The sequence below is a fragment of the Notamacropus eugenii genome, chromosome 6 (genome assembly GCF_028372415.1).
Source record: "Notamacropus eugenii isolate mMacEug1 chromosome 6, mMacEug1.pri_v2, whole genome shotgun sequence".
Lineage (NCBI taxonomy): Eukaryota > Metazoa > Chordata > Mammalia > Diprotodontia > Macropodidae > Notamacropus > Notamacropus eugenii.
In genome coordinates, this window is record NC_092877.1 from 43,012,394 (window position 1) to 43,027,486 (window position 15,093).

The 15,093-nt window shown below is 37.4% G+C and overlaps 1 protein-coding gene across 1 annotated transcript; it reads left to right on the forward strand.

The window, feature by feature from the left end:
- The first annotated feature begins 1,586 nt into the window (after nt 1-1,586).
- Nucleotides 1,587-7,511, forward strand: LOC140512042 (olfactory receptor 5p57-like). The gene is made up of 2 exons (XM_072621413.1): nt 1,587-1,951; nt 7,295-7,511. The coding sequence occupies exons 1-2, from the start codon at nt 1,587-1,589 to the stop codon at nt 7,509-7,511; spliced, it is 582 nt and encodes a 193-aa protein (XP_072477514.1).
- The last annotated feature ends 7,582 nt before the right edge of the window (nt 7,512-15,093 follow it).

Consider the following 15,093-nt stretch of genomic DNA (forward strand, 5'->3'; position numbering starts at 1 on the left):
TATCTCAATATACTGTATCTTTTTTTACTGCACTCAGAAGAAAAGTGAGTTTAGACTTGGGAGTAATAAGAACATTTCAGGAAAAAGTAATATTTAAGACAAATTCTTGCATCTGGAACTTAACAAAGATTAACAAATGCAAATTTTCAAGGTCTTTAAAAGAAATGCAAAATTGTTACATACATATACATGAGTATGTATGAGATTGCCTTTGTGTTGTACTTCCTTTTTTCCCTTGTGCATTTTGAAAATGTTTTGTTTTTGTTTCTTTCTTCCACTCCTATTTATCACTACCAGGTCAACTACTTGTTTTGCCACTCACAGTGCAAGCTCTCCCTTGTAAAAGATGTATATAGTCAAGGGAAACTAAACTGATTCACCATGTTTGAGAATTCATGTCTTATTCTGCACATGTAGCCCATCACTTTTCTCCTAATAAGCAGCATATAATGTTTCCTCATGGACCTTTTGAAGACATGGTTTGTCACTATTTTGATCCAGATTCTGAGGTCTTTGAAAGTGGTTTCCCCCTCTCATGATTATTGTCGTTATTACATAAATTGTTCTTCTAGTTCTTGTGACTTCAATTGGCATCTGTTAATAGAAATGTTTCTATTCCATCCAAGGCAGTCTTATTCATCATTTCTTATGGCACATAAAATTGTCACTGCTTTTCTATACTACAATATGTTCAGTTATTCTGAAATTGAAGGACCCAATAGGGAAACAGGATATGATTAGATCAGGTTGAACAAGTGTTTTCCTCAAAAAAACAGCATTTCTAGGGGAAAATTTTCCGTTGTCCTTCACGTTTGCAAAATCTAGCTTAATAATTCCTCTTTGGAGTAATGTCATATTTTAGGAGCAAAATGCAACGAGAAGGGACAGCTAGGTGTCACAGTGGTTAGAGCACCAGCTTTGGAGTCACAATCTTTCTTCTAATCCTGCCTCAGACACTTAACTCTTAATAACTGTGTGACTATGGGCAACTCACTTAACCCCTACTGCCTTGCCAAAAACAAAAACTAAAGGAAGACTCAGAACTGAGAATCTCCATTCCTCCTCTCTTGTGATTTTAGAACCCAAGGGTAATTTTGAAACCAGGATTTTCTTCATAGTCAATTAGGAAGAGGCAGATAAAATTTTCAGATGTGGAAAATGGTCCACTGAGAGGTGAAGCAATAGAGGGATAAACCTATTTCTTTGTAAAGCATTAACAGTGGTGCTTAGTTGGCAGGACATTTACAGATTGGATCTAGTCTCTTCATGTAGTTGAGACAGGTTCCAATGATGTAATGAAACAATTATCTTCTCTCTTACAGCCTTTTTTACAATCTCACCATGGCAAAATTGGAGAGTCTTACTGCATGGTTCATCCAGGGAAAAACTTTGGAGGCAATAAATATACTCATTCATGCTCCACTTGAGGGCATCCTGGCATAATCCATAAGAGTGAAGCATTAGAGAGTGATAGCATGTACAAATGACCAGTGAATGTTTTCTGAATACATCAATAGATACATCCAAAGCTTAATCCTCAATTCATCTCCTTTTCTATGGTCTAATAGGCTCTACTTCCAAGACAGATGACTGACAATAACTGTACAGCTGTGACTGAATTCATTATTTTAGGGTTAACAGCTGATCCAAACTTTCGTGTCATCATCTTTGTGACATTTCTGGGTGTCTATGGTGTCACGTTAGTTGGTAACCTTACCACAATCACATTGATCAGAAATAGCTCCCAACTTCACACTCCAATGTACCTTTTCCTCAGCCACTTGGCATTTGTGGATATTGGATATTCCTCATCTGTCACACCTGTTATGCTGAAGAACTTCCTTGTGGACAAAACTGTAATCCCTATTGGAGGATGTGTGGCCCAGATGTTTTTTGCAACCATCTTTGGGACAGCTGAGTGCTTCTTGCTCGCTGTGATGGCTTATGATAGGTATGTGGCCATCTGTAGCCCTCTACTCTACTCCACCAAAATGTCTTCTAGGGTTAGCACTCTGTTACTCATCTCTGGGTGGATGTGTAAATGCTTGTATCTTCACTGGTTGCTTATGGAATCTTTCCTTCTGTGGACCCAATAAGATCACTTTTTCTGTGATTATTCACCACTTTTGAAGCTTTCCTACTCCCAGGACTATCTTGCTGAAATTCTTCCTGCTGCCTCTGGTGGGTCAATGATTATGATCACAGTTCTAATTATAATAATTTCTTATATATACCCCCTCTTCTCTGTCCTGAAGATAAGCTCCATTGAGGGTAGATCCAAAGCTTTCTCAACTTGCACCTCCCACCTCACAGCAGTCACTCTGTTCTATGGCACCACTACATTCATTTATGTGATGTCAAAGTCCAGCTACTCAACAGAAATTAATAAAGTGGTCTCTGTTTTCTACATTGTAATGATCCCCATGTTGAACCCCTTGATCTATAGTCTAAGGAACAATGAAGTGAAGGGGGCCCTACCTAAATTGTTGAGTAAGAAACGTCTTTTTCCTGAATTCAACTCAATTCAACAAGTGTTTATTAAGTACATATTATGTCCCATGTACTATTCTATTTCGTAGATGCAAGGGAAAAAATGAAACATTCTCTTCCTTTAAGGATCTCATATTCTACTGATATAATGGTTAGGATTAAGTGATACCAACAACTCAGCTTTTGAAAAAATATATTTTCATTTTGATGGGTTAATTTGTAATTTAAATGTTGTTTGCAAATATCTGAAAATAACATGCAAGGTTCCACTAACATGGATCTCACAATTCTGCAAAAGTGTATGGAGAACTGTCTTACTGTTCTGTGTGGGTTCGTCATTATTTTTTATTCTTGAAAGACTCATTTTCTATATATTTGTGGGGGGGGTTTTCTTTCCATTTACGTTTTTATGTTCCCTATGTGTGTTGTATTCTTGACTCTACTACCATGTCATTATTGGATGAAGTAAGTATTTTCTGTGTTCTTATATTAATAGTATTTGTTGTTTCTTATAACACAGTTATACTCTATTATGTTCATGTGTCACAATTTGTTAAGTCATTCCTCTGTCACTGGACATCTGCTTCGTTTCCAGCTCCTTGCTACCACAACATTTGTTCTGTAAATATTTTTGCCTATGTGGAGACTTTTACTCAATGACCATCTTTATGGCATAATACACCTGAAAAAAAGGATTCTTTTTCCTGTGGGATAGCTCTTCATAAGAGGTGAAGAGGGCAAGATACTGAAAGAAATTTAGATCATAAAAAAGAAAAGCAAATCAACAATGAATCGTTTAAAAAATAAAAGTTTCCTCAATCTGACCCTTTCTTGCCTATTTAGTCTTGCACTTTACTCCCCTCCCTGCAGTGTCCAATCTAACTACGCTGGACCATGTGCCTTTCCCTACATATGACAGTCTATCTTCTGTGTCTTTACATTGGCTGTCTCATAGGGCTGAAATGCTTTACTTCCCCACATCTGTCAGTTTTTAAGAACTCCTTAATAATCTTTCATTGTGAAAGACAATAAAAAGATCATTTTAAAACTTTGACTGCTTGGAGTGTCTGACTTCCCACTGAGGAGGCAGCATTATAAAATGGAATAAACATTTCGAGTCCCCCAAGTTTATTTCTACAATTCAATGGTGCAATAATTCGAGATTTCCCAATGATGGAAGATCAGCGGTTAAGGAGACGAATTGCTAATTTAGTGCGGTTAGCAAACTTGGGCTAAGCTTTTATTGTCTTGTCCTCATTGCTCTGCTGTTAAGATTGGTAATTGAATGTTTGCTCAGAGTCCTGTCTTTTAACCTATCTGTTTATCTGTCTGTCTGTCTGTCTGTCCGTCTCTCTCCCTATCTATACATATATATGTGTGTATGCATTGTTTTTACCTATTTGAAATGAGTTGACATATCTATATAAATTGCTTTCCAAAACTTAAAAGTAATGCAAAAGAGTAGGTATTATTATTGTTTTAATAAGTCATTCAGGTCACCTTCTAATATAATTCGTGTGAAAAATGTGATACAATAGTTAAATGACTTCAGAATTGGTTGAATGGTTGTACCTAAGACTGATATATTGTGTTGATAAGTTAGACCACCTTTTGTCTCACTTCTTATCTAGCCCTTTGTCACTCACTGGGCATTGCCTCACACTGAGGCCTGGGAAAGACCTTGATTTAGAAAAGGCAACTTCATCCACTGCATCCTGGATCATCACCAGTAATCTTGACTTTTGTCTTGCCACTGAACTTTGAAAGAGCTAGAGGAGACAATGAGACTGAGAATGTTCCACATCTCTGCTCAACTTAAATCCAATTCATGTGTAAGTCAAGAAATCACTCTTGATATGTCATTCGTCCTCTTTAAGAATGAAGAATTCTTACAACAACAATAGCAATGTAGGAAACCCAACTCCAATTCCTCATTCTCTCATGGATGGATTCCTGGGTGTTCAAAGGATGAACCACTGGAACACAAACTTTCCAAAATTCTCTTATGCATGTAAAATCTTAAAATATGGTGCTGGCAAGAAACCGTCTGTGACTTTTGAAAATCTGCCTAGCTGAGTACAATGAAGTTAGTCATCAGTAGCCTGACAAATTGGGATGAAAACTATGGTTGTCACCTCTCATAAAACAAAGGAAAATGTGAAGCAGCATCTCTGGGAGGAGTTGAAATGATTTGCTAGACTACAGCAAGAAACAAAGGATTAGGATTCTTAATCTATCCCTGTCTGTTCCTCACCTTCCTGATCTGGACAGTTATTCCCCTCTGTCTACCATAAAAGGAGGCTTTCTTTTTAATCTCTACTCTTGGTTCCACCCTTGGAGGGGGGCATCTTTCTGGGCATGGACAGAAAGGGTAAGGCCATTTGTCCTATATAAGCTTCCCAATTCTTTCATCAAGCAGAAACTGTTATTGGGCTCACCGTTCACATAAAGGCAATCAGTAGCTTCATGATTTTTTCTCACTTTTGAAGTTACAGAATAAAAATCATTGTAATCCTCTTTAATTCATCTCAGAGTTCTGAGGCATGAAGATTTTCACTCTTTTCAACAGCATATTTTCTCTGCCTCATTTGTTGGGTAACCTGCCACTGCCCCTCTCTATTGTATCTCATTCTTGATAATGAAACATATACAAATCAGAAATTGCTATGATTAACCACATCATTAATTGATGACATATTTCAATGCTAGTTGAAGAGAAATGTAAGCAAATTGGATAAAACAAGAAAACCTTTGAGTCAACATAGGCATTCTCAGCTAGGGAGAGAGAGGTGAAGATCCGGCAATCAATGATACCAGTTGTGCTGAGTGGAAGGATAACAAATGACTGATCTGAAATAGGATTCTCAGATTGCTCTCTGGAGTTGTTATGGTGGTGGATGGGGCAGCCAAAATGCATGGAGACCTAGTTTCTGTAGAAATGCTGCCCCATCCACCACCATAACAACTCCAGTATCTCATGAAATTTTTGTGTACTCTGGCCAAGCTCACATATATTTATGAAAGGTTCCTACATTGGGAATTCAACTTTCCTCTACACTTTCATGAATTTTTTTGACTCGTTAAAATGGCAAAATTGACCAACCATAGAGTATTGTTCAGGGGCCGAGCCAAGATGGCGGAGTGAAAGCAACGACTCACCTAAGCTCCTGGACAAACTCCTCTGGATACCTCTGAAAGGAGAATCTGACCAAACTTTGGAGGTGTGGAATCCAGTGGGTGACAGACTTTGACGGATTCGGAGCCCAAGTTAGACTGGAAGGTCCACGGGAAGGATCTGTTCTGTGGGGGTGAGCCCCCAGCACACAGCGCAGCATGGTCAGCGCAGCAGGGCAGAAGGGACCTGAGAAACCTGAGAGCAGCGGGCGGAACCAGCAGGGCAGGAGACCAGCCAAACTGAGCCCATGAGAGCCGCTGAGCACCAGATATCAGTGCAGCAGCCCTTGAAACCTTCATCCTGAAGACTAAACTTCGGTAAGTCACCTACTTGAACTTCTGGGAGCCAAGATGGCGGAGTGATCAGTAAATGCTCTCTCCTCCCCCCGATGACCATGAAAGAACCATAAAATATTTCCCCAGAAATATCCTGGATCAGCAGGAACAGCAGAAGGGGGCAAATAGTCTCATAACACCAGAGGCTAGGAAAATAGCAAAGGGGGATTCTTCCTAGTGTGGTGGAGGCGATCCGGAAGGACAGAGGACCCAGGGCAGAGAAAATTCGCACTGAGAAAATTTCCCAGGCAAGCCTCAGCACCTGAGAGAGGAGCCCCAGGAGGGGTGGGAACACGCATTAGCATCTAGGCGTGCCTCAGCCCTCCAGGGGAAAAGGGAAGACAATAGGGTAGCTGGGATCACCATCCCCTGAGCTTGCCTTTGCCTCAGTTCAGCTGAGGAGATCTCCTGTAACCAGACCACTCCTCCCACACACTTAACAAGCTAACCCCAGGGTTGATCTGGGAAACAAAAAACAAAAACCTGCTTTTAGCTTTTTCACACATCAGCTCAACACAAAGTTCTGTACCTTCTGACTGAAAGAATCAGAAGCTACAACAAACACTCAGCCAACATCATGAATAGGAAAAAGCAGACGAAAAGTGAAAAAACCATAGAATCTTTCTATGGGGATAAAGACCAAAACACAAACACCAAAGAGGTCAGAGCTGAGACTGTACTTCCATCTGAAAGCTCAGAAGGGACTATGAACCTCTCGCAAGCACAACTAGCTTTCCTGGAACAGCTGAAGAGGAAATAGAAGAAAAACTGGCCAATGATTTTAAAATTATAAAAAAAGAATTCACTGATGAGAACATCACTTTGAAAAGGAAAATTGAACAAATGGAAAAGGAAGTTCAAAAATTAACTGGAGAAAATAATTCCCTAAAAGGAAGAGTTAATCAAACGGAGTATTGTTAGTTCATAGAGAAAAGTTTGGAGGAAACAATTTAATTCTTCTCTGTTTTGCTTATGGGCACCCTGCCAAGGTGCACTGGAGCAAAGTATAGGAATAACATATTAGAATGTATATGTAAGAGATGATCAGTGAATGTTTCCTGAGTACATGAATAGACATATCTAAAGTTCAATCCTGTATTCTATTAAAATCTTCTTTTCTTTGGTCATAGGCACTCTTTCCAAGACAGATATCTGAAATAACTGCACAATTGTGACTGAATTCATTATTCCTGTTAACAGAGAATACAACCTTTGGTGTCATTCTCTGTGTGATGTTGCTGGGTGCCTATGCAATCATCTTAGTTGGTAACTTTACCATAATCAAATTGATCAGAAATTGCTGTCAACTTCACATTCAAATGTACCTTTTCCTCAACCACTTGGCCTTTGTGGATATTGGATATTCCTCATCTGTCACACCTGTTATGCTGAAGAACTTCCTTGTAGACACAATCACAACCCCTCTGGAAGGCTGTGTAGCTCAGATGTTCTATGGAACCATCTTTGGGATGGCTGAGTGCATCCTCCTGGTTGTGACAGCTTATGATTGATATGTGGCCACCTGTAGACCTCTATTGTCCACCACCAACATGTCTACTTAGATCTGCACTCTGTTACTCATCAAATCCTACCTTGGTGGTTGTGTAAATGCCTAGATTGCTACTGGTTGCTTATTGAATCAGTCCTTCTGTGGACCCAATGAGATCAATCACTTTTTTTGTGATTATTCACCACTTTTGAAGCTTTCCTACTCTGAAGATAATCTTGCTGAAGTTCTTCCTGCTGCCTCTGTTGGGTTAGTGATTGTGATCACGGTGTTGAATATCATAATCTCTTATGTATACATCTTCTTCTCTGTCCTGAAAATGAGGTTCATTGAGGGAACATCCAAAGCCTTCTCAACTTCTATCTCCCACCTTACAGCAGTCACTCTCTTTTATGGCACCATTACATTCATTTATGTGTTGCCTAATTCCAGCTACACAATGGATGAGAATAAAGTGGTGTCTGTTTTCTACATTGTAATGATCCCTATGTTGAACCCTCTGATTTATAGTCTAAGTAATTATGAAGTAAACAGGGCTCTGAGAAAATTTATAAGTAGGAAATACCTTTTTTTCATGAATTCAGTTCAATAAATATTATTAAGTACATACTGTTACCCAGACCCTGTGATAGGTTTTGGGATACGAGAAAAATGAAGCTCTCTTTTTTTTATAAGGATCTAATATTTTAATATACATGATAGTTAGGTCTTTTCAAATTAATGAGCTTTAGAAAAGGTATATTTTCAGGTGGATAGGTTTAATTTGTGAATCTAAAGATTGATTACAAAGGTCTGAATATATACTGAATGTTCCACAAACATGTTCCTCCCACCTCTGCAAAGGGGTATGGAGATGTGCCATTTCACTGCTCTTCATTGAATCCATGATTTCTTTTTTGGTATTTTATTATACTCACTATTTGTAAGGGGGTGGTCTTGTTTCCATTTCTTTTTTTCCTTTTCTATAGTTACTGTGTATGCTGTGCTTTGGCTTTGCTATCATTACTGTGCAACAGATCATGTAAATCTTTTTATATTTCTGTATTAATCATATTTGGTTTTCTTACAACAGAAATTTGCCATGATTCTGGGAGTATTCTGGTAGAGTAGGTCAGAAATTTCCAGGCTCTTGAGCTTTTCTCCAGAATCACCCTGAAAATTGACATCAATTGAATGTAGAGCAACAAAAATATAAAAGGGTAAAACAGCTGTCCTTCTAAGACAACTTGAAAGGACTTTAGAAAAGACAGGACCTTCAAGGGGCTGAGGGGTGATCTGGGTAAAGTATAGACACCTCCAGGCTGACTCTGCTGAATCAAAAAACAGCAGGCCCTGAAAGAGTTCTATTAGGTAGCAAACTAGACCTCACCATTTATTAACCTTTCCCTCATAGCCTCAGGAACTTTCATTTCATGAACTTTTACCTCACAAATTTTCACCTAAGGAACAGCAAATTGTTGACTATGGGAAGACTGAAGGACTCCCCTTCTCTGCTTGTTTCCAGATGTTAGGCCTTGGGGCGCTGAATAAAAGGGACTCCAGGCTGTGGTGTGGGCAAGGATGAGTGAACACATGCTCAGTGAGTGCAGTGCCAGTACCTCAGGGAACAAAAACACTTTTGGGGCATCATGCCTGGGGTTCCTCACTGTGTCTTATGGAAGGAGAGGACCCCCCTAAGGTTGAACCTCAAGACAGAATTCTGCAAATTAAAGTAGTAATGAAGACAACATTACCCACAACTCAGGATGAAAGAACAAATCATAGAAACAATCAACAACTTCATACAAGAGAATGACAATAGTAAGACAACCTACCAAATCTTATAGGATGCTGCAAATGCAATTCTTAGGGGAAGTTTTATACCTGTGAATGCCTACATGAATCAAACATAGAAAGAGAAGATCAATGACTTGGGCATGCAGCTGAAAAAGCTAGAAAAAGAACAAATTAAAAATTTCCGAGTAAATACCAAATTAGAAATACTGAAAACTAAAGGAGAGATTAATAAAATTGAAATTAAGAAAACTATTGAATTAATAAATAAAACTAATAGTTGCTTTTATGAAAAAACTAATAAAATTGATATATCTTAGGTCAATACGATTTTTAAAAAGGAAGAAAAAAACCAAATTACCAATATCAAAAAAGCAAGAGGTGAACTCACCTCCAAGGAGGAGGAAATTAAAACAGTAGTTAGAAATTACTTTGCCCAACTCTATGCCCATAAATTTGGCAATCTAAGTGAGATGGATGAGTATTTTTAAAAAAAGTATAATTTGCCCAGATTAACAGAAGAGGAAATTGAATACTTAAACAACCCCTTCTCAGAAAAAGAAATTGAACAAGCCATCAATGAACTCCCCAGAAAAAAATCTCCAGGGCCGGATGGATTTACAAGTGAATTCTATCAAACTTTTAAAGAACAATTAATTTGGAAAGGATCCAGAGGAGGAAAATCAAGGTGGTCACCAGTCAGCAAGGCTTTTTTTTCTTCTTAAATTTTAGAAAAATACTAAAACTTCAATACATAAGAAAAAACATTACAAACTTAAATATCAAACAAATATAAAATAAAAAAACATATCCTGTGCACAGCAGAACGTAGGAGAGGATTGGGAATATGTAGCAATAACTTATCATGTCAAGAAAGGCTACATATTAAATACTGTATGCTATGTTGAAAGCTGTCCATCTTCTCTTTGCTTCCTTATAGGTTTTCTTTTGCTCTCTGCTGTACATTTTTCTTTTGTTCTTCTTTCCTGTTTCCTCCCTTCTATCTGCTGCTACAAAAACACAATTGAGCATTCATATATTTATGCATAAGTATAGATATATACCTATAGGTATACACATAAACACATACATACATATATAAACATATACTTTCCCTAACAGATTCTACTCCTAATCTTGTTTTTATGTTTGTGCATATCTCTTTTCTCCTATCTTTCCTAACTGCTGTACTTTACTTCTGACTGCTGCCTTGCTCTTCTGTTACTTAACATACCCCCACTTCCACAATTCCTCCCTTATCCTCCCATTCCCCTCAGTCCAAAGACCTTTCTATATCCCGCTTTTCATCTGTTCCTTCACATTCTCCTCTAAAGATCCCTCCTTCATCTTCTTCCCCCTCCCTATTCCCTTAGAGTTTTAATTTTTTTCTAAATTTAAAAGACATTTATACTCTTCTAGATGTATATGTATTTTCATCTCTTAAACCCATTCCCAATGAAAGTAGGTTTCCAGAACTAACAGCCCACCTCCCCCATCTAATTACCCTCTATTGGTTCTTCCTCTTGCACCTCATTTATATAAGATAATTACTCTTTGAGATGCTCTTGAATGGTTTTACTTTTTGAATGCACATTATACTCAGGTCTACCTCAGTCTTTCTTATAAGCTATCCAATTATTAGTAACAATATTACACATACTTTTTTTGTTTTCTATACAATAAAGGTAAATGTTCTATCCCTATTTAGTCCCTTGTAATTGGCAGTGGTATGTTATCTTATATTTCTCTTGGCTCTTGTATGTCAAATCTTTTATTGAGTTCAGATTTTTATAAACAGAGTCCTGAAAGTCTGACTGTTGATCAAATGTCCATTTTTTCTCTCTGGCTGCTTGCAATATCTTCTCCTTACCTGGGAGCTCTGGAATTTGGCTATTATATTTCTGGGAGTTTTCACTTTGGGATCAGTTTCAGGAGGTAATTAATGAATTCTTTCAGTATTTATTTGACCCTCTGGTCTAGAATATCAGGGAAGTGTTCCATGCAAATTTCTTAAAAGTTGCTGTCTGGGCTCTTTTTTCCATCATGGCTTTCAGGTAGTTCAATAATTCTTCAATGATTTCTCCTGCATTTATTTTCTAGGTCAGTTGCTTTTGCAATGAGATATTGCACACTGCGTTCTATTCTTCTTTCTTTTGATTTTGTTTCGTTGCTTCTTGATGTCTCATAAAGTCATTGGCTTCTACCAGCTCAGTTCTAATTCTTAAGGAATTATTTTTTTCAGTGAGCTTTTGTAGCTATTTTTCAATTTGACCAATTCTCTTTTTTAAGGAGTTCTTTTCTGCAGTGAAATTGTAAATATCTTTTCCCATTTATCCATTTCTGCTTTTCAAGGAATTCATCTCCTCATTGTGTTTTTATATTACTTTTACCATTTGAGCATTTCTGTTTTTTAAAGGTATTATTTTCTTCAGTGATCTTTTGTGTCTCCTTTACCAAGCTATTGACTTTTTTCATGATTGTCTCGTATCATTCTCATTTCTCTTCCAAATTTTTCCTCTGCTCCCTTTTCTTAATTTTAAAAATCCTTTTGGAACTCTTCTGTGGCCTGAGACCAATTCATATTTTTCGATGAGTCTTTGCATGTAGGAATTTTGACTTTAATTTCTTTTGAGTGTGTGTTTTGATCTTCCTTGTCACCACAGTGACTCTCTTTTGTTGGAATATTTTCTGTTGTGTGCTCATTTTTGATTTTTAACTCTTTGCTAAAGTGAAGTTCTGCCTCCCAGGGTGGAGGATGCACTGTCCCAAGCTTCAGGGATTTTGTGCTGCTCTTTTCAGATGTACCTCTATAAAACTCTAAGTTTTCCCTTCTTCCAAGGTGTTATGCTCTAAGTAGAGGTGCTTACTACTCTTCTGGTCTGTACTTTGGTTTGTGATTGAGGACAGACACTCTTTTCTGCCCTGTTACTATGACAATAATTCCTGCTTCTGTGTGGCCATAAGCTCTGCTTGTGCTACTGCTTCTCCTTGTCCTGAGACTGCTACTCAGGGCTATAACACAGATGAACATAGGGGCAAAGCAACAGAGTCCTGTCCTCAGTGCCAGCAAAGAGTCCACTATAAGATATAAATGGGGAAATTATGAGTCAATTAAGTGAGGCATAGTATAATTTCCTTTTCAGATATAGGCATAAGGGAAGAATTTATGACCAAACCAGATATAGAGTGCACTGTGGAATTTCATGACCTTCAGCTGACTCACAGCATACATCAATCATCCTATGGAAAATTTTTGTGTCATACATTATTTGTGCCCTTATTTTCCAGTGAAATTTTATCAGAAGCCTTGAAAAGATTGTCAATACTGCCTTTACATATGGATAATTGTCCTTACTATGAATAATACTTTTGTTCAAGGACCTGCAGTTTCTACTAATCTGAGTTTCAGAGTTGGTTTTTCAGCTTCAGTTTTATATATGTATGTGGTATGGCCTGACCAAAATGAACCTGGTGACATGATGAGGACCAAGTTTCATAGTTAGTGAGCAGAATCACAAGCACAATTGCCACAAGTTGTTTCCAAAACAATTTTTCAGAGTTTTGATGACAGATCAGACTAGGTTAGCTTGCTGTTATTCACTCTTGTTTATTTTTGCTTTTCAAAAACCTTGGATAAACATAGATGTAGAAAAAATAATTAAGCCCCTTGAGAATTTAGAGAACTTCTCACACAATTTATTGATGTGTTTATAATTTTCTCTATCCTAATGGATTTCAAAAGGCATTTTAATTAAGGTGGTTACATTTAGTGCTGAGGTGCCCCAGGGTTTAATCCCAACTATTATGAAACTCAACATAAATATGGTGCTACTATGCAAACATAATAACTAGAGCTTAATGTAATCATCTACTTGCATCCATGGGTACCACTTGGTTTTAATGTAAAATACTTAAACCTAATTATTGATTTGTGGCTCATTTCAGGGAACTCTATTCTTCTTCATATGTGTTATGTTGATTTCAGTTTTGCATAGGGCTTTAATGTATCTCTCTCTCTCTTTCTCTCTCTCTCTGTCTTTCTCATTGTCCCCCCGCCCTCTCTCTCTCAATGAGTAAGATTCATTCCTGATTTTTGTCTTGTTTCTGATGCCTTATAGGGCCATATATTGTTAAAGATTTGGAAATGAGGCCTATGTGTTGAGAATTATTACAGCATGGTGTAAATTTCTGATCTCTTACAGGTCATATCATATATCCTAGGACATCAAAGCAAGTAGTAAGTATATGATTATACATGACATGATAAGGAAAACTTCGCGAAAAATCTTTTTCTTTATATAAGTACATTTGTTTCACTTATTACTTTCCCTCCACTTTTCAAAATGAGGCTTTGGGTGAAGAATCCCACAGATATATTTGTTCGTTGATATAATGGAAAGAGAATTGAACTTGAAGTGAGGCAAACTGAGTTTGAGTTCCACATCTGAATTTTAATGGTTCTGACTATGATCATGGTTATGTGACCGCACCTCTGGCATCCTTAGTTGCCTCATCTGTAAAATTAGCATAATAAGATCTTCCAAAAATTGTGGAGACAAAGCAATTTGGGAAATTAAAAATGTCATATTGAGTTGTTAATATTCAAGTTCTGTGATTATTTTGATTATGATACCAATATGAATGAGATGTGAGAGTTTCAAATGTGCATTGTTGCCTTCCATTCAACTGATATTTGGATGTGCACACTCTGCAGGGTGTCCCGTCCTAGCCACATGGGACAAAAAGAATAAAATACAGGGAGTTTACATTCTATTGGAGAGGAAGGGATGAAATATATACAGAAATATGTAAAGAAAAGATAAATTATGGAGGAATATAGTTTTAGAAACTAGATTTCCTTTAAGTGATCTGCTACCTGAGAAACAAAGAAAGCTTGAAAATCTGAGATGAGTTGAGTTAGTTTATTTGGAGCATAAAGGATGGCTTGCATAAATGGACAGTGATAGAGATAGAATTCTGGGTCTGGAGGATGGCTTGTGTAAATGGACAGTGATAAAGATAGAATTCTGGGTCTGGGGAATACGCAGACCACTTGATCTGGGGTATAGACATTCCTGAGAGTAAAGTGAAAGAAGTCTGAAGAGGGAGACTGGATTTATGTGGCATAGGAGTATAAATATCAAACTGAGGAATCATTATTTTGTTCCTAAGTCAATAAGATATGTGTTCAAGGTTTGAGTAATCAAATGATGTGGTCAGCCAGGTGCTTTTGGAAGATCATGTTTGTGGGATTTTAGAGAACAGTTAAGAGCTGATAAAAACTGCACTTTAAATTAGGAATCTTTTGCAATGACCTCACTGAGAGGAGACACAAAATTGAGTTAAGGAGGTGTCTGTGTTAGTGGGCATAAGAATCTATGTGATGTATGTTGTGGATATAGAAGTGGCAATATTTGGCAACTGATTGGTTGTTTAAGGTAAGATGGAAGGAAGAGTAGAGATTAATGCCAGGATTCCAAACCATGGTATGTTGAAGAGGAGAAGGGCCCTGAATAGAAAAAAGAAATTATGGAAATAATTTTTTCATTGAAGGTTGAAGATGATATGAGCTCTCTTTTGAAGTTATTGAGTTTGAAATGCCTGTGAGACATTTATGTATTAATGTTCAGCTATTGGTCGTCTATGTATTGGAATTCAGGGGTGAATATATAGAGTTGGGATTCATCTGAAGAGCAAAATTAATGGCAATGTAACCTAAATGAATCATCATGTAAAATATCATTCACATCCAGAGAAAGAACTACACCATCAGAACACAGAATGAAGCAGACTGTTTTATTTTTTGTGTGTCT